At 35.8% G+C, this 20865-nt stretch overlaps 2 protein-coding genes across 3 annotated transcripts; both read left to right on the forward strand.

Annotated features, from left to right (window-relative positions):
- The first annotated feature begins 6529 nt into the window (after nt 1-6529).
- LOC113323879 (FH protein interacting protein FIP2-like) lies at nt 6530-14815 on the forward strand. Of its 2 annotated transcripts, XM_026572225.1 has the most exons (11): nt 6530-6644; nt 6876-6985; nt 8573-8707; nt 9860-10027; nt 10415-10498; nt 11356-11402; nt 12281-12354; nt 12523-12581; nt 12716-12775; nt 13564-13644; nt 14533-14815. In XM_026572225.1, exons 1-11 carry the CDS (start codon nt 6605-6607, stop codon nt 14584-14586), a joined length of 912 nt encoding a protein of 303 aa, XP_026428010.1. In that variant the 5' UTR covers nt 6530-6604; the 3' UTR covers nt 14587-14815. The 2 variants fall into 2 exon arrangements, with proteins under 2 accessions (XP_026428010.1, XP_026428011.1); XM_026572226.1 differs by lacking the exon at nt 9860-10027.
- A 5049-nt stretch (nt 14816-19864) lies between these two features.
- Nucleotides 19865-20612, forward strand: LOC113322997 (dehydrin HIRD11-like). Its single transcript, XM_026571214.1, has 2 exons — nt 19865-20289; nt 20416-20612. Exon 1 carries the CDS (start codon nt 19945-19947, stop codon nt 20254-20256), a length of 312 nt encoding a protein of 103 aa, XP_026426999.1. The 5' UTR covers nt 19865-19944; the 3' UTR covers nt 20257-20289; nt 20416-20612.
- Nucleotides 20613-20865: the final 253 nt, after the last annotated feature.

The following is a 20865-nucleotide window of genomic DNA, read 5'->3' on the forward strand; positions in this document are numbered from 1 at the left end:
AGCGTTAAGATACTATATTGTAAAGATATTGGCCAGCTAATGAAGCTTATTGGGTGACATAATGAAGCTTTATTGAGGGAAACGCAATATAAGGCCAAGTGGACAAATGCAATATTCAATGTTGGCATTAAGGCATATCCATGAAATTGAGTTGGCCCAAACTCAAGTATAATGCAAGAGTGTAGGATAGGCCAAGAATTGGCCTATGCATTAGTTCAAGGTTGGAAAAAGTTTGACAGTACAAACAAGCTAGTAATGCAAGATGAACATTGATATTGTCTAGCAAGTTGGCCTAGTGAAACATATGACGCATGAATAACCTGGATGAGCTAAAGAAATGGCCAAGATGACAATGTTGGTCGTGCATAGGATTAGGCCAAGAAGATTACATGGCCATGTTGGCTGAGTATTGGAGGAAGGCCAAGTTCAGTAATAAGTAAAGGTTGCACGTTATGGCTCAAGTGACGGTTATGAGTTGGTTATTGTCTTTCCAAGCGTGCCAAAAGTGCGAGACAAAGGAAAACGGTTATATGAGGAGTTTATAATCGTTGGGGGGTGTTTGTAACTGCTTGGGAACAAGTGTTGAAGGTTGGCTCAAGTTATAGCAAAAACTGGCCAAGTTAGCACGATTATTATCGGTTATGGAATTGTCATATGAGACAGATGGTTGTCATATGTGTGTGCAAGTGTTGGGCATGGTTTTTGGCTATTAAAGTTGTTGTATAAATAGTGCAAAGGCATATGAAATCCAGTAGGCTTACTTGGAGGATTGTGAGACTCAAATTAAGAGAGTTTTGTGAAGGTTAAGGATTGGTTCAAGAGGGACAAGTTTGTGTAAGTCCCTAAGTGGGCAAACTTTGTATATCTTCCCGTTATTGAATAAAATGGGTTAATTAATTGTGTCATTTTCTAAGTATTCTTGGTTGGTTGATTATGTTAGTGAATGTATGACGATGTTTGAATGCTTTATGTTAAGCATTTGAGGAGAAAAGAAAAGGATAAAAAAGGTCGAAAGACTTCCGTTGCAGAATTGTGTGAGTGTTGTTTATATTGATACAAACTTGTAAGGCTGAAATAATTATGGGTGAAGCTTGATTCACTAAACCACGTTGTTGCTGGGTTACAGTCGCGCATAAAATTTTGTAGGTGCATTTACGGGTGTGACACTTGCCCAAATTCCGCCAAGACATTTGGGTAGGCCTTGTCTAGTCTGGTTAATCAAGTTACAAGCTTTAAATATTATGACCGTGATAAATCTGATTTACTACGGTGATAAAGTCGTCGTGTGATAACACAAACGACTTGAATTTGGAAAAAAAAAAAAAACTTATCAACTTCGGGATGGGGTATCTTACTTTACTTGTTCGTAGGTGGTCGACTTCTTCTCATAATAGAGGTGTAATCCAAACTTTAATATATCTTTCATAAACTGAAAGCTCCGATTTAATATCTTAGTACTCGAGGTATCGATTAGTTGGCTCGTCGGTATTCATAACTTTTTAACTTTCGAGCAATACAAACTACGTAAATAAGTATAACATGCCTTGTAGATTATACGATTGAACATGACCATGTTGTTTGACACGCAACCGATATGGATCAAATATGTTATTCATCGTTGTCTTACTCACGATGTTAATCATACAAATTTAACCATATTAGTCAACGTTCTATTGCAAAGAATAAGAAAAAAAATTGGCCAAAAAGTCTCATTTCAAATTATAATACTTTGATTTAGAATTTCCATTTCACTTAGTCCAAAGATACGCTTTTAGATCCTCTCTTAACTTCCCATACAAATTTTAGTTTTGAATATAATTATAGTTATACTTGCATAGTCCTTTGTAGGTAGCGATCTTGATGGTTGAATTTCAGGCCCAAGTCCTATCACGTCGGGCTTCCTTAATTTCCATGTTATGAAAAGTCAAGCATATGAGTATGGTTTTATGCATTTCAAGAGGATCAACTACGATATAGCCCACAAACGATAGCGGACTTCCTCTTCAAAGTTCCATATGCACTTTCAACATTGTATCTCAAATCCATTTGTTTTCACTTAAAATACCTCATTCGTTAATTGTTGATTGTATGCTTGAACTAAGGTTAGCCATTGTTAGATCCTAGCTCGGTTGAACTCACCAAACGTTAGTACGTCAAGTTCAATTGTCATATTTTAGTATCAAAACTCATCTAGAGTCGTTTAATTAAATACTAGAGTCAACTTCGTTTAGGTTAGACTAGAAAGTCTAGGAATGATGATACATACAAGTATTACTCCGAAGACCTGAAGAATGTGAAGAAGTAACGAAATACAACGACGAGATCATCCTTCCACTTGAGGTTAGTAATATTGACTTGAACTATTTCATTCCTAACGTATCTTTCAAGTCGTGCTATATTGAAAATATAACTACGAAGCTTTATATATTGTACATATTATATATAATAATCTAGTTATGAGTCATGATCATAATAGTATGACCATAACATAAGGAATTAAACTACGAAGTATAACACTTATCTTTTGAACTTCGTAGATATGATATCAACATAATCTTGTATATAGTTTTATGATTATGTGAGTGGGTTATGGTGAAGATTTCATCCTTGGAAACAATGTTTTACATTTGTTTAAAGGAAGTACATGCATGAACTTGTTTCTTGAATCGAAAGCGAAATCAATAGGTTTATTGGTCCGGCTATTCATTGCATATCTTTGATGACCAATATGTGTGAGTTGGTAGAACCGATCTTAACTCAGGTTATGTATCTTGGTATAACCGATTACAATACCTAGAATTATGATTTGGTATGACCGGTCCTGGTAATTAGTGTAACCGATCTTAAGTAATAACCATGAGATGATATGATCGATCCTTGTAATTGGTGTGACCGATCCTGGTAATTGATGACCGACCATATGTGTTGTGTGACCGATCCTTGTAATTGGTGTAACCGATCCTAGTGACCGGTGTGACCGATCACAAGTAGATACCATGTTTAGGTAGAACTGATCCTAGTGATTGGTATAACGGATGTGAACCCATGTACGTGACTTGGTGGGACCAATCACAACTAACCATTGTGACTTGGTATGACCAATCACATAGTAGCCTTGGAATACTGGCAAACCAGTTCTAAACTTGTTTGGAAGTGTGGTAGAACCGATTCCAATAAGCAACTCCATGTAAATATGAAATAAGGATTTGCAGTGAAAAGATGTCAACATACTTTGAACACGAGCACTAATTTATTGTTCAAAGATATTTCATGGTACTCAAGGTGATCCGGTGCCGAAATAAATTAAGAATCTTTTAATTAAGGTTTTTGGTTTTCTATGCTTTAATTACCAGCAATTAATGCATAACTCCGGAGAATAAAAATTATTAATGTGCATTTACTAATTGGAGATTTTCTATTGAGAGATTTCGGAAAATATTGAACCAACATTTATATTGGAATTATGAAAACCGAATTTGGGCATTCACTGCATATCTTGAGAATATTTTTGGCTTTGGAAATTCCTTGGTGTCCCAACATCCTTGGTCTACAACTTAAGTTTGCATATCTAGCAAACTATCCTAAGAGCCAGGCAAACTTCATTTCTTGTTGTTTCTGGTGGATCCGTTTATTCAGAGAGAAAAGTATCCTAATTAGGTGAAATCTCTTACGACCGCTCGTTTAAAGACTTTTGTGGGATCAAGAAGCTTTACGAGTACCGTTGGTGGGAAACTAGATAATTGCAGTGTTAGTGTTTTCGATTTGATTTGATTGACTAACGGTTGTTGAAACTTTGATTGCACCTAGTTTGTTTATGCTTGAATAAAATCTTCTCTCCTGATAATAGATTTACTCAGACTAGATAAAAGTATCGACGGGATTTTTAAAACTATTGTTAGATCTAAAGACATCTTGTGATAATCCATTGTTAACAGACTCTGTTTTGTGTGTGATTGATCACAAGAGATTTAAGTGGTGTTGTGCAGGTATTTGAAGATAATAGAAGATTTGAAGACGAAGAATAATTCTTATTAGTTTTCGTATCTTGTGGATTTAGTGCACAGACCTTGATCGGTTGGGATCCAACTTGAATCGATTTATCTTTGATAAATATGATTGATTAGTTGCGTGAGATCGACATTCTCTATATTTCTCTTTGAGATCTATATTGATTGAGTGCGAACCTATACTTGACTATTTCGATAGTTATAGTTAGATTGATCTAACTAGATAAATGAATTTATTATATTAAACGGAAGAGACTTTGTTACCAACTCATATATACATTGTATCAAGATTGATTAGAGTGGTTACCAAACAGACTATTCCTTTGTTGTTTGGAATATGTTCCTAAGGACTTGCTATTCACGTGCGTGACTTTAGAATTATAAGGCACAGGGGTACTGAAGGAACTAAGTAGCTAGGGGTAGTATTCTTGGTCTCAATTATACAAAGTTGGTATTAGATTTTGTATAACGGCTTAATTCTGAGAGTATTCAAAACTGGACTACGTCCAGGGATTCTTCTGTATTTGCGGTTTCCTCGCTAACAAAATCTTTTTGTGTCATTTACTTTAGTTTTCCACATTATAAATGTTTTATTATAATTAAAGTAAATTGCACTTTACGTTAACTCCGTAGTACTTCATAGTGATCTTATAGAGTTTGGTTATTACTGAACCTATTATCAAGTACACACTTTGTTGTAGTAGAGTCTCGATCTTGTATCCAGAGTCAATCACACAAGTTATCTTGTTGTTGTACTGTCTCGATATCGTATCCATAAATGATCACACGAAGTGTGAACCGAATTGTCGTATTGTCTCGAATTTTTCCATAGACGATCACATTCGATAGAGGACTTATATGTTGAAATAAAATCGACTTTACGAGATAATTAATATTTGATCAAATCTCTAAAAACACTATAGACTTATTTGATCACATGATAGTGACTCAAGGTTAAAGCCTTAAGTGTTTATGAAAATAAATATTAAGCTTATAGTTTCGGCTAACCACCTTGAACATAGTCCTTATACACGGTTCGGTTACGGTTTCACCTAACTGGATTGTATATCTTGTTTATGTAAATCAGATACAAAGATTCATCTAACGCTGGATATTGATTGCTTGGTTCCAAAGCTATCTTAGATTAAATCTAAAGCAACCTATGCTTTGAATTTCTATAAAAGATAAACTTTAAGCAACTAGGATCTTTGAATCTCAACACTACTTTTCTTGGTGTGTCCTAGTTGTTACTAGAGTCGTCCTCTTCCTAAAACATTTTCAGGGTTTAGCGACTTCAAAGACTTCACTGGGATCTGTGAAGCCAGGTCTAGTTATCTTTTATCTTGATAACTCAAGTATCCTGAGTTTTTCACTTGAACAAGATAGATAGAAATCATCAAAGTTCTCTTCGTCTCAGACTTTGTTGATACCGCAAGTTTTATACTTGTGAGGCGAATAATAATCTAGGCTGCACTTCGAGTTGCATAAGTCCGAATTTTGAGGTTAGCTAGACTTTGTCTATTGCTATCAATTTCCATCACCTTGATCAAACTTTTTGATCGTAAAGGAAATCACATATATGCTTAATCTCTGGGAGGAAGTTTAATTTAAAGTCTTCAATTGAGTTGAAGCAACTCTTAGTTGGCGTGACGTCAGCTAAGGGAATCAACAATGCCGACTGTCCTTTTTTTCGATACAGAGAAGTCGACTAACAATCAATTTCTGCAGTCGGTATACATGAAACGTGACCCGATAGTGCCGACACTGTCAACTTCATGCCACATACGGGTACACTAAATCCAATCGGACGATTCAAAACTTTTCAAAGTTGGTTTTTCAAAAAGAGATCTAATTACTTCGCGTACACCAAATTATTTAAGTTTGACCGCCCCAACAGTCGACGTTGATTAATAATTTGTTTTCACATAGTTCTCTGATCTAAATTCAGTTGGAGGATTTAAAAATTTTCAAACTTTTCAAAAAACTTGACCGAGCAATAATAGGCATTGAATTCATCATGAAGACAATACCGACAGAAACCCTGAAATTGAAATTTGAACTCCAGTTTTTTGATTTATATCCTAAAAATCAATCAAGTGAATATTAATCGACGAATTCATTTGCGATTTTATTTTTTTAGAAAGTATTAATCAATGAAGAAATTTTGGAATCAACGGTCGGAAATAATGAAGAAGAGGAAAAAAAGAGAAAAAATCGGCCCCATACAGAAGAAAAGATAACGTGGGATACAAAATGATTTAGGTTTTAGTTCTCTTTTAATTTTATTATGGTAAAAGATAGTATGATTTTTTCATCGGAAAATTATCCCTTAGCCAAAATCCGGTCCTATTTAAATTGGAGTATTCCCAATTTGTGGCACTATCCCAAGCAAAAAAAATCACAAAATAACGGGCCACTGGCACTATGCGGATCAGCCAATACGGCAAAGCACGGTTCACAGTGCCGGTCCGTTCTGCTTCTGAGTTAACTGATGGTCAATTGAATCTGATATTGCCTTTGAACCTGACTTTCCTTTTCTTCCCGCATGAGTCTTCGGTGTTTCTTTAGCTGTCAAACAAACAGAACATCAAACGGAAATGAGTTCTCCTCATCCTTCTCTGGTTCGTTTAAACATCGGTGAGAAAAATATATACACACTCTTAGCCTTTTCTTTTTCGATATTGCATTCGTCTGACTCTCTTTGATCATAAAATTTGTTGCTTTAATTTTAATTTCACATTTATTTGGATCAAACAAGTTCGATTTGATCGATTTTTTATTACTTTTTATTTCGAATGAAAATCCCTAATTATTCAATTACCAATAAGTATTGGAATTTTATTTGTACTAATGTTTTTATGTTCATAGGTGGGAAGAAATTTAGCACAACTGTTGACACCTTAACTCAAAGAGAGCCGGATTCAATGCTTGCAGCAATGTTTAGTGGTCGCCACACATTGTCTCAGGACTCTGAAAAGGTTCTTATTTGCCCGTTATACCTTGAATTTTGTTTATGACCGAATTGGCTTTTCTGAGATCTCTTAAATACTGCACAAGTATTCTCAGTTAGTAGAATACTGATTCAAGTATGGACATGGTACGGATTAGGTAGAAATGTTTATCATTTATTAGATGTCGGTTTAGTATTAGAACAAAAGACTCATACCCGAAAAGAAGTAGGTATGGAGTTGCCAATCATACGTTGTGATGGCCAAGAGAGGGCTATGCTAATGGTTTGCTTCTTCCTATCCTTCACAATGTATCACATTTATCATCGACACCTCATTGCATGTTACTTTATGTTATTAACCCATTATAAGGTTTGATATTGTTCTTTTAGTATACAGCACTTCATTCTGGCGAAATGAATGCTCCAAATACACCTTTATCGCATTTAAACTGCGTGTCGGTGTGCTTGAATAGTCACGGAAGTGTAAAACACTTTTACCAGAACAAAAGACTCATTGTTGATCGTATTCAGTTGGTTAATATATATAAACAGTGTTGTTTTACTTGTACATATGATCCGTCAATGCGCATTAGGATTGTGTAACTATTTAACTATGAAATTGAAAACTTTATATAGCAGTAAATAGTTTTTGCTTGTCTCACCCCTAACTCGGATATCAGTATCGGCACGACCTCCTTCTGTTTCCAGCAGGCAGACTCAAAACTTAAGTCTCAGCACAAGTAGTTTTAGTTTCTTCCTTTTCACTCTATCATCCTATCACCACTTTTCATCTTTAATACCAGTATCTTTTTTTTTACTCAAAGAGCACTACAAGTTATTAGGCAAGGGATTCATCTCCAAAGAAAAGAAAGAAAGACATGTTTTCCAATCTATAGTAGTAAAGAAGAAGTTAAAGAAAGCACTACCAACAGACTTCAAGTTCGGTCTTTTTCCCCCTCATCTCTTGAGGTGTTTCAGTCAACGAAGCACTTCTCATTCACTCTTTTACAGAAGTTCGATCTCATTGCAGGCCTCAAAATGTCTGGGAGTCTTGAGAATAAGCAATTGAGATATTTTCCAAGTCCAACCACTTCAAAGATATGCTTAAACAAACAAAGTTTGTCTTAACACGAAACACTACACCTGCAGAAATCTTCAATGATTTTTCGCATTTAGTCATCTTTTGCCGATTTACTATGTTACTGACTGGTGCACAAATCTGCTAACTCACAACATCTGGGAAAAATCGTGATGGGTTTTAAGCTAGAAGTGATATTTCAAAGGTGCCTCAGGTTATAACATAGTAAATTGGCAAAAGACGACTAGATATGAAAACTCAGGTTATCACATGCATGCAACTATGCAAGACTTCATTTGATGGAAAATGTAAATAACTGCTGAATTTCATTTTTTGGGGTGCTACTAAATGTGATTTTAGATCACCTTTTATCAAGCTATTGCATAAAATTTCTTAAAATTTATCGCTAAAGGACTTACTAGGAATGAGATTCTACTACGTTGTCCACTTATTAAAATTTGCATTGTGTAACAGTAGATGTACTCAAGTACGAAGAATTTGAATCAGCATTTTTTGTATAATACATGATTGTTGCAGGGGCCTGTGTTTGTTGATAGAGATGGTAAACATTTTCGGCATATTTTAAACTGGTTGAGGGATGGTGTTATTCCAGTACTTAAAGACTCAGAGTATTTGGAACTTTTACGAGAGGCAGAATATTATCAGCTACTTGTAAGTTGTTACTCTCGCTCTAGAATATGTCTTATGCAATCATACTGTTTTAGTAGTTTGAGTGATACTGTGAAGTTTTCGTGATACTGTGAAGTTTTCTAACTAAGAAATTCTGAACATATTTTACTTATTTGATATTTTAAATTCTTATCATGCAAGTATGATACTTAGTAAGATGCTACGTTTATCCAGAGACAGTTTAACGCTAACTTCAAGTTTTCGACTTAAGGGGTCCAGATGCACCCTATAATGTGACAGCAAGTACACAGCACATCACAAGTCATCAAGCTCATCGAATTCGCCACTCATTCCTTCCGGGAAAACACACACTAATTTTTTAATCTCATTTATTGCTATCCACAACTATAGTCAGCCATCAGCTCTACATTTTACTCACTATCACAGTACATTTGATCATAAGCAACAAAGTTAACATGGATAAGAAATTATACACAATAAAAGAAGTTTCTACAAGTATCCTACCAATATAGTCTTTCATCAAAGATGGATTTTCTTCATGATGCAAAAATAGTGTATTTAAATAACTAACTTAGATATTAATCCTGTGGCTTCAGACTCAATCAAAGTTACCTTAACAATTCATATAATTATCACCTTAATAATAAGGTTAATCCATTATGCAAATCAACAGGTTCTTTTGTTCAGATCTTATCAAGATGTAGATCGAAGCTCCTAAAAAGATAAACAAAGAAATATCGATCTTTTCTAGTATAGCAAAACTGTAACATCGCTTGCCTTAAATGGCTTTACGGTTTCTGTTTTACTGATACGCGGCAGTTACGATACGTGTTGCACAATTTTTTGTGGGACTTCTTTTTAATATGAAGATAAATAAACTGAGAGTTAGGTATAGTTGTGGATGGTGATAGATGAAGCTGTAGGAATTTATTTTAATAGTGTCCTGTTTATGGGTACATCAGCGGCCAGCCTTTATTTTTGGAATGAGATTAGCTTAATACTTGCTCAAACCATCAAATGGTATTTTTTATGTCTCTCATTGACTAGCGTGTAAAGATTCTGGGCGATATCTGTACTGTTTGTTTCTGCTAATCAAGTTCCCAAACTGAGTAGGTTTATCAAGAAATGAGTGAGATTCCAAATATTTAACATAACCTGAGTGAATTACTGCAGGGTCTGGTTGAGGGGATCAATAAGGTATCGAGCTGGAGAAGGGATGAAGATGAACCAAAAGAGAATTTGAAAGCTGAATTGACTCGCACAGATATCATTAAATGCATTCAGTCAGAGAAAGTCAGATTTCGAGGATTGAATCTATCAGGGCTTGATCTATCTAAACTGGCAAGTCTTCCTAGCCTCTGGCCAGTATTCAATTCGAGGACTACTATGTATGACAATCCCTGTGAAGTATTTGTCTGTTGGAGGCATCTTTGGTATTTACTGTAGAAAATTAGAATTGGAGTCCCGCTTCTTAAGTTTCACTTGCAATTTGATTTTTGCATAAAAGTAGTGTTTTTAAGTGTCTTTCCTCATTTAACTTAGATATTCTTGTATAATATTCTCTTCTTATCTTGCTAAATAAACATTTTCCCCCTTTGATTTAGGCGTTACACTTACTTTTCTGCTATGCAGTTCTTTCACAAATCCTTCTTGATATTAAACATTTATGATGACGAGGCATTCTATGAGATATATTTTTCATCCTATGTGTTGTTCTGAACTTTGCAGGATCTGTCATACGTGGACTTCAGCTTTGCATGCCTTAAGAATGTGTTCTTCTCACGTGCAAACCTTCAATGCGCAAAATTCAAGGTAGGTTTAGTCTACCATTTCTTAGAAGACCTTTGTTTGTTTGTTCTTTAACTCTCTAATAAGGGTGAGTGGCTATTTCTTGTACTATTTATATGTGCTTGAAAACATAATCGTCTGATTCTGTGTGCATTAAGTAATATAGGTTTTCAATGTTAGGTTTTCAATATTTCTTGAAATGTCGCTAAATATATTCACTCTCATTTTATCAAATAACACTTGTATTTGTTAGAGTGCTGGTATCTATGACTTTAATCCTATTGTGTAACTTACATCATTAATACGATGGTAAATTTTGGTATCTGGTTAAGGAATTGCACAGCAGTTAAAACACATCTATGCTCTAAATCCCATCGTTTTATTTGTAATAAAAAGGTTTAAGGTCCTACAAAAGTATAGGCACAAACCAAAAAAGTGCAAGGGGATGGAAACTTATTCGGCTGATGTAATCAAGTCAGCCTAGTTCCTTTCTCCTGGCTCTTCGATGAGGTATAATTAGGGTTTCATAGTAAATGCATGTACTGGTCTAATGAGAATGAGGTTTCATTTCACGTACTCTAAATGTTATCGAGTTAGTGTGTAAAATCTTAGCCAAGGCTTTATATGTATCTAATAAAATGGTAAAGCTATCCTTTCTAAACTCCATAATGCTATTCATAGGCCCCCTAAGTTTGTTTCACAAGATGTCAGAACAAGCATTCCCAAGTTTTTATTAGCGTGATTGCTTTTCTGTAAGAAATAACAAAAAATTCCGTTCCCTAGGAGATCGAATTTCCCTTGATATTAAAACTTCCTGTGCAAATATGCCTTTTCTTTTTTTATCTTTTGTTTGTACTTCAGACTTACTGGTTCTATTACAGGATGTGGATGCTGGTGGTTCCATATTCCACAATGCAAATCTACGTGAGTAAGTAATTTCATGAAGAACTTAACCGTTTTTTTTTTTTCAAACTTTGCTTTTGTGGATACTAGTTTAGAAGCCCAGAATATTAACATTTAGTTTTCAGTATTAATGCTTAAAAAAGGGTCCCCTGTGACAGCATTAGCATCAAAAAGGTGTTAGATTTATCTTTTTTCTTAGTTTGCCTTCATCTCCTGTTGGAAATCTTCAGGGTTCATGTAAAGCGTCCTGCCATTTGTTAGTGGCAGGCTGGCAGTGAGGTGATTTTTGATAGGCTAAATAAGTGAATATTAAATGTTTGTTTTCGGCAAGCCATAGGCAAAACATCAAAATGTTTAGCTTAGACATCAGAGATAAGACATTGAATGGGTTTTTGTGCACTGCAGTGAGGATATGAAATAGCTTAAGACATCAAACTACGTAATCGCTACAATCCTGTCAAACAAAAGGATATTGTGATTTGCTATGATGAAAAGCAACAGTAACAACTTGTACAATTAAAATCATAATTGGTTACTTCACTAAGTATTAATAATAGTTGTTGGTAATTCCCTTAGAGATCTAGCGCGCATTAAGTAATCACACTATACCCAGTAACTTCTGATGAATAACTTTAGTCACAAAATGTCACCATAGTATGGTTGTGGGAGCATTTGATGTCTCCTCATTGTCCTTGCACTTATGCACGGTGTGGGTGAGCGTCAGATTTCTTGCAAGCCAATCTTCGAGGGTGGCTTTTATGGTTTTAATCCACTTTTGATAAACTATTGAAAGGAGAAATTTCTCTCTTCTTCTTCTTCTTTTTTTTTTCTTTTTATTTTTTCTGTTTTAAATGTTTATTTTCTTTCGCATTTGTGCTGAATGCTTTTTCATGCCTAGGGAAGGTGTGAATTCACTGGTGCAAATCTACAGGGAGCATTATTAGCTGGAGCTAATCTGCAAAGTGCAAATTTGCAAGGTATGTTGCCAAGTTTTCTTTGCTAATTTATGTCTTCGGGATAACTAATATTTCCTCTTTTAAAGTTTTCAAGCATTTGACCTTCAAGTAAGCATCCAGCTGTCTTTGCTGTCTTTGTTATATCAATGATGCTTTCTGAATCCACACTACATATTTGTGATTGTTCAGATGCATGCTTGATAGAGTGTAGCTTTTGTGGAGCAGATCTCCGCACCGCCCATTTGCAGGTGGAGCTGTCTTGACATAAGCTTTTTCTCATGCTCCTTACATTTTCATCTTTCTTACATGATGCAACATCGGAACTAAACTAATTACTAGTGTCCATCCTACTAGAATCATACTGATCTTTTAAGCCTTTCAGACTGCTGATCTCACTAATGCTAATTTGGAAGGAGCTAATCTGGAAGGGGCTAATTTAAAGGTAAATTTCTCTTTATCACAATCAAACAGTCCCATGCAGATGATATTGGAGATATGGTTACCACTTTGTGTCTAGTCAGTTGTTCGATACAATTTCGTTCTTGGTGTTGGAACTAGGATCAGGAAGAATGAAAGAAAGAAGGCCCTTATATGTAGCTATTTAAAGTGATCATGTAATTTTTAGGGACTTTGATATCTTTACATCATTCTTGTGGTCCCAATCATATATCTAAGTATAAGTGATACAGACTGGGATGTATGGTCCTGATCATACGTAAGCCTTTCTTCTAGCCTACCCCAACTTGTTTGGGACTAAAGGCTTAGTTGTTGTTGTTGTTGCAGGACACTCGAAATACACGATCTATCACTTGGCTATGCGTTTTTTTTTAGCTTAGGTAGATCTAAACACACTACTTCATCATATTTTCATACGAACAAATTCATGATGTACAATAGTAGAGAAATAGAAGCAAGAGCTGTGCACCGTGTTAATTATTCCATAATGTTCTGGGATCATGATTTCCATATTAACATTCATATATTTCAAAGTATTACAAGTGTGAATGTACTCTCATACAGGCCTTCCTGAAGCAGCCAATTTGGTCATGCTGTAAAATTTTCTTTTCCTATTCAGCAACTGCTCACGGTTCTTGTTTCTTAAAAATGCGGCAGCTTTCTCTCTCATGCTTTCTTGTACCTTCATTACGTCAATAGACCACAAGATCGCTGTAAATGATTCTGATAAAGCATAACGCATTGGAGGCTAATTTCTGAGTTATCTGTTTACAGGGGGCGGTGTTAAGTGGTGCTAATCTGCAGGGTGCAAACCTTCAAAGAGCCTACCTAAGACATGTCGACTTACGTGATACGGTGAGTAAATTAGATAAAATTTTGTGTTTCATTGTGAAAGTATTTCACTTTCTATCTTATTGGTGTCATCATCGAACATACTTAAAGGTGACACTGAATCTGGTTACGGGTATCTACAGAAAAGTTAGCTTGGTACATTATGCAACTGGGCATCAGAACATGATTAACCATCCTTTACTAACACCACTTTATTTTACAAACATCGAAAATAGAAATAAATTGAGAAGTGTGAAAGCTTTTGGTTACAAATGGAGACTTTTCTCTATAAATCGTTAACAAGAAAATAATCCATCAAAATCAAGTGTAACTTGTTGCATTAGCGTGCAGCTGTTCAGCTGTTAGATTCAACTGAGAACTGCTAAATTTGTTTCTTCGTTCTCGACACTCGAGTAACAACAATTATCTGTTCATCGTGTTCTCTTAAGGGTTACACTTTGCAACCATAGACCTTGTTATCTTGTTGAAACTACGAATAAGATGTCCTTGAAGAATTGTGCATTAAGCTTGTGAACTAGTTCGTGACTTTGTTCTACAGTTACAAACTCCTATTTTACAGACTGCAAAAGTCATAATTTTTTGGTCTCAGCTACGCAGTTGAAAAAGAAAGAGCCTTTAGGAATAGGCAACATCTTAATGGTTTGTAAATTATGTTGCATTTACCTCAAAATAGGTTCGATATTATTATTGTGTCAGAGTGATATCTTCTAATATCTGAAAATGGCTGATTAATATCTAGCAACTCGAATGAAGAATGTGGTGGGACGTGCGCATTTTCCTGTTTTCCTTTCTTCTTTGCAGCCGTTTTAATGCTAATAAGATATTTTGTTTTTTCTCTTTGGTGTTGATTAATGCTGTCAATCTTGTCATTTTTGTTCATCTGTGTCTCAGCACTTGGTCGGGGCAAAGCTGGATGGTGCAAATTTGCTTGGAGCTATCAGATGATTTATATTTCTCAGGGAACCATGGAGGATATGTTAGAGGTTAATAGCTGGTGAAGTCATGCCAAACATTTTAGGGGCCTCCAGGCGAAGTAGGATATGGGTGCCCCTTTTTATCTATGCAAATATATGAACCTAATACATATTTATTTTTTTCTTTCATACACAACATAGATGAACTTGGGAGTAGGGAGTTCAATTTTTTTGTTCCAATATTTTAGGTTTGAAAGTCACCTAGCTGAATGCCAACCCTTATCATGGACTAGCTTCGCCGCTGCTTTACGGTGCATCCTGAATATATAATTCAGGACCAAGTCTTTGCCCGATAGAAGTCATATAATCTTGCTTGCCGACTCCAATTCGATTAGTGTTGACGCATTGTTAAGCCATGCGTGGTCCAACTGTGCGATAAAGAAACCGAGGTTGAGATTCTCCTTTTGATAAGCACTAAAATATGAGTCCAAATTTGTTCACGCTCCTCTAACGAGTGTATATTTCACATGTTCTTCTAATTGGTTGATTATTTAACTGATGATCCAATTATCCTCCACGTTTAGAATCAAGGTCCTCGTTACATGACTCCCTATATTACATCAAGGATGGAGATTGAAATATGAAATATACACCCTTTAAGAGTAAAGGCTATGGGTAGTCTCCATTTGGAGACTAACTCGCCCATACGAACGAGTATGGCCACTGTGGGGAAATATAAAAGAAGGACTAGCCGGGGGACCGTCCCCCGTTTAATAGTTTTTTTGAAATCTTACGGGGACAGTCTCTCGTAAGAAATAAAAAGAAATCTTGACGGGGGACAATCCCCGTCTAAAAGAAAAAAAATCCAAACGGGGACGGTCCCCCGTTTGTGTAGGAAGTCGATATCAGAAGCAATTCTCCTGAGTGTTTTCATTCTTCTTCAACATTTTCATGGTTTTTTCATCTTCTCCTTCACTATAATCTTCAAAAACGATAAGCAATCCGATTTCTTGAAAAATAAATGTATCCCATTGATTAACGAGTAGAGGTAAATCCTATTCTAACAAAAAAATCGTTTATTGATATTAATTTCATCATCTTATTTAGGTTTTGGTTAAAAGTTACCCTAATTTGATTTTTTTTCTAAATTCTTGAAGGTGTTGAGCTAATTGGGATAATTGAGCCAATTAAAGGTATGATTCTTAGCTTAATCTTAATGTTGAGCGAATTAATTTTGTTTACCTCTTGTTTCATTGTTTTAATTTGATTGATTTATAGCTTAATTTTGATAGATGGTTAATGACACTTGTTTTAGGGTTCATATAGAGAACAATGGATTATCCTATTTTGTCTTCTAAAGGTGAAGAAAATCATATATGCAACACTCTTGACATTGTAGATGGTGAACCTTCAATTAGATTTAGAGGTGGATGGAGCAATATGCATAATTTTTATGAAATTGTATGTAAAAATGAAAAATGTAAGTTATTTGTAGACCAATGTGGATTGGGTCGATTACTTGAGATAAATGTTTCGAAAGATGATCAACAACTCACACACGCAATTGTTGAGCGATTTTGGAAATGTACAAATACTTTTCATTTTCCTACATTTGAAATAGGGCTCATACCCAATGACTTCTCTTGGTTGACGGGTTTAGAAGTAGGAAAAGGAGTAAAGCTAGATTATGTAAATTGGTGTGATAAGGAAAATAGAGAAACTTGCTTGGAGTATGTTGAAAACCTTTTTCCCAATTTAGCTCAACTTATTTTCGATCAAGCCGAGAAAAAGAAAGCCGCGAAAAAGAAGAAAGCACTAGAAAAGGGGAAAGGGAAAGCCAAAACAACCGAGCAAGAAAGTGACGATGAAGAAGATATTCATGAGAATTTGTAGCCGAATGATAGTGAAGAAGAAATTGGTGAGAATGGGGAAAACAGAATTCGTGGTCTTGATGTGTCCTCCTATTTGAGCAAGAGGAGTGGTGGTATCAAATGTGTAGATATGTGTGATTGGTTGAAGACATTTAACGGAAAGGGTGGAGTGGCTATGGATCCATACTGGGATGAAATTGTCCGGGTTTTTATTTTATGGATGATTGATCAAGTGCTTATGCCAAATAGTGTATCCACCACAAAGGTAGGATGGTTATGTAACTTTGAGGAGTTGGATTTAGAAAACGTAGGTTTGATTGGGGATCTCCGACGTTGGCTTGTCTTTATAAATCTTTGGCGAGGCTAGTAGCAAATTGAAGACTTTCAACGGGATGTGGATGATCTTAGAAGTATGTACATATGGCTCATTTTATATCTTAAACCCATTTAATGTTGATATTTGTGGAAAAATGTTATATATTAATTTCCCCCACTTTTTTTTTGTAGTATTGGTTTTACTACTATTTCCACACTTTGTTTCCTAAAATTGATAGGAATACACCGGTTTGGGATGATTTGTGGCCAAAAATTAAGGTGTTTAACAAGGAGAATTTAGCGGAGGTTCAAAGGGATATGGGAAGACATTCAATTACTATTGCTCGTAAGCAAATGGAGAATAGGTCAATACAAGGAACAACATGGCAGCCATGGCGAGGAAGTGAGCATACTAATAATGAAGTCCTAAGATATTCGCATAGGTTGTCAAAGAAACGATGTGTGTTCTTGGATATTGAAGATGATTAAGGCTATAGGTACTTGGGTGAGAGATGTTCGTTTCAAGTAACCGGTGTATTAGGTATTCCGCCTCGCCCACCTCCTGAACATGAAATGGTACGAATTGCTCAAAGAGCATGTGAGAAGTGCAAAGGTTTGAGGACTTGTAGGGAACCCACTACGATTGTAACTATTGAGGAGTATGAAAGCTTTCTTCCCGGGTCCCCTTTTTTTTTCCCCTTGAGCGTCACTCGTTTGTTTTGTATTACAATCGACTCCCGTCTCTTCCTCCTCGACACTGTCGACACGTTGGACACCCTCGACACCATCATCATCAACAACTTGGACCACGGGTGGTGGGGGTAGCGGGGGTACTTCAACATACTTGGTGTAATCGTAACCGGGTTCATTCTTGTATAACTCGTAGCACTCATCGAGGATGAAGGGTCTCCCATGTAGCTTGTGGAAGTCACACCGACCACGTATCATCTACAATGTAAACTTATCATATGAGTATCATTTTTACAAACATAACGAGCAATACGTACGAAACAAAAATACTTACCGTGTGCTCGGCTCCGTAACCACTTATTCGTCCTCCTCGATATAATTTTCCAAGAACGGCGACAAATAGCTTAATGTCTTTCTTTATAACATATATTCGGTTTTTCTAAACTAGTTTTGTCTCTATCATTTGGGTTACCTTTCATTTTCTCGATAAATAATGGAATAAAACGATCCCAATATTTGGTTTTTCCTTGATGCACACCAACACTACCATCACCCGTTATTGCTATATTTGCTTCACAAATAGCTACATCTTCCTCCGTAGTAAATTTAATTTGTTGTTTCCTACGAGTTTTTTGAGCTTTTTGGGTTGAAGGGGTCGGTGTTGATGAAGAAGACATGGATAAAGAGAAGAAGAGAACTTCAAAACTAAAATGGAGTAGAATGAAATTGAGTTAGAGTTGAAGTGGAATGAAGAGAAAAGAGTTTTATGGGTTGGTTTTATAGACTCAAATGTAGCCGTTGGGGGAACAAAATTCAAATACCAAACGGGAAACAGTCTCCCGTTTTTATCTTAAAAACTCATGAAACGGAGGACACTCACCCGTAAAGAAAAAAAGATATATAAACGGGAGACTGTCCCCAGTAAAGAAAAAAAATACCTTACGGAAGACTGTCTCCCGTTTGTTGTTATTTTTTCTTACGGGGGATAATCCCTAGTCTAGTGTGAAACTCCCAACCACTCGTTCAACTGAAATCTACCCATAAAAAAGTGGGTTGAATCTACCCATAAAAAAGTGGATTGAATCTACCCATAAAAAAACCTAACCATAAAAAACCTAATTTGCTCAAATAGGTAATGCACTCTTTCGTTTGAAAGGATGACATTACCCATAACCTCTGCTCCGAGGAGTGTGCACCAATTCGCACTCCATAAATACGGTGAGAAACTATGAATAGCTGCCATTCCTCCACGTCGTGACAATTATTTTTCCTCATTGAATGAGTAGAGAATAATATAAAGATATTAGATTAGACGGACAAGTGGCCGTCCATACCAAGAGTCTCCATCTTCCTTTACGCATTATTGAAAGGATTTCTGCCTTCGACGAAATGAACTTTTGAGTTCGTGTAACAAACCAGAGGATTACACGTATACAATTGATTCTTGAGCCTTCTTTACGATTAAAAGAGTTGATTCCTTCAACTTGTGTGTAAGAGTGAGACCATGTCCCCTCGCAGCATCCCAAGTGTTCTTGTCCGTTAGCTATGTGCCAAAATAAAATATCCACCTCAGGATAACGTCTTCCTTAATTAAGATCGTACTGCGGGTGCAGTAACTCCATTTCTTCGGTTTTCCAAGCAGTATACGCTCTTGCAGACTAGCACCATTATGCTTTTTCTTTTTGCTCTCTTTTCTTCTTTTTTCACTTCCCCTTAAAGAATGACTTAACCGCACTAAACGAGTTGTCTTTTTTCCTTTTGCCCTTTCTAAAGGTGTTTAGGAGTTCTAGTGGGGTATATAAAGATTCGCGACCACTTAAAATTGCCCCGTGAAGTACTTCCAATACTAGTATAATGGAGCTTGGCAAAGTGATTTCAAACTTGTAATTACAGTAGTTAATGTGCAATAGATAGTAGTTTCTAAGATGGCTGTAAGTTTTTTTTGTTGTTACATGTCAAAAAAAACTATATTTTTCCTGTTTCAACCAATAGTACGTCATAGGTTCGTGGCCGTATTTTATTATTTCATGATCAAACCGGCTGCTGTCACGTCACTGTTTTTTTTTTTTCTCGAGATATCCTATCCATGATCTCCATCTTATCATATGCCAAAGTCTCTAAGAAATTAGATAAGATCGAGTTAATTAGTTTTTGCTTTGGCTTAATCAACAGAACTTTAGATACATTCACGAATGGACGGTGCATCCATTATCCACCTTAGGTGGACATAAAGATGAAAGTTGTATTTAAATGCGATATTATCCCCTCACAGTCACAGGTATCATCATCATCTCACGTGGTTCCCACATATTATACTCCATGTCGGTAGAAGAATATCGAAGGGGTATTCAAGTAAATTTCATCTAATTACAAAAAGGATAATGCTAATTAAATGGGAAAGAGATTATTTTGGCGCCTATAAATAGAGATCACAAGTTCCATAAATTTCTCATCCAAATCACAACAAACCATTCAAAACAGAGAGTTTTTATTTTCAAAGATCATAAGAAAAAATGGCAGGAATCATGGGAAAGATTAGTGATGCACTTCACATTGGTGGAGACAAAAAAGATGATGAACACAAGAAAGTTGATGAACATAAGAAAGTAGATGAACACAAAGAAGGAGGACACTATGGCAGTGGAAGCCATGATGAACATAAGAAAGAAGGAGAACACAAAGAAGGATTCATGGAGAAAATCAAAGATAAAATCAGCGGAGATCACAAGGAGGGAGAAGATGGTGAGAAGAAGAAGAAGAAGAAGAAAGAGAAGAAGAAGCATGATGATGGTCATGAAAGCAGCAGCAGCAGTGACAGTGATTAGATCTCTTCTAATGTCATCTCTATTCTCTTTAAGGTAACTAATTATTTCTTAGATCTTTCAAAATTTTGTCCCATTTTCTCAGATCTGTCGTTTGATCGTAGATGGTACTGTTGATTTCTCTTTGGATCTTAACAATGTTTTGTGTTTGATTTGTGACAGGGTAGAGGAGATGTGAAGAAAACAAAAACAGAGTGCTTATGATTCTACTTTGTAAAGTAGAAGTATATTTTTCTATCTGTTTCTCACTATGTAATAGCTTGGAAAAAATTAAAAAAAAGAAAAAAAAAAAGTGTGAATCAAATCGTTGCTGTAATAAGTAGTATTCAGTAATGAAATAACAGTTATTTAACATTTTCAGATCTTTTTTACTATGTGATTTGACGCAATTCGCAAGACATTATCTTAATACGGACCACCCCATGGTATCCGTTTAAAACATAAAGGTGGAAATCTTGGCTAGCATTGACCAGTAAAGCGGACTGTTCCTGCTACTAGCTCGTAAAACTATGTCAAACAAGTTATATAATTCGACAAACATAGCCAAATTCAACTAGAAAAACGATCACTACACTATTATGTTAATTTGAATGATTCCTTAATATCGAATTC

The sequence above is a fragment of the Papaver somniferum genome, chromosome 11 (assembly GCF_003573695.1).
Source record: "Papaver somniferum cultivar HN1 chromosome 11, ASM357369v1, whole genome shotgun sequence".
NCBI classification, from domain to species: Eukaryota; Viridiplantae; Streptophyta; class Magnoliopsida; order Ranunculales; family Papaveraceae; genus Papaver; species Papaver somniferum.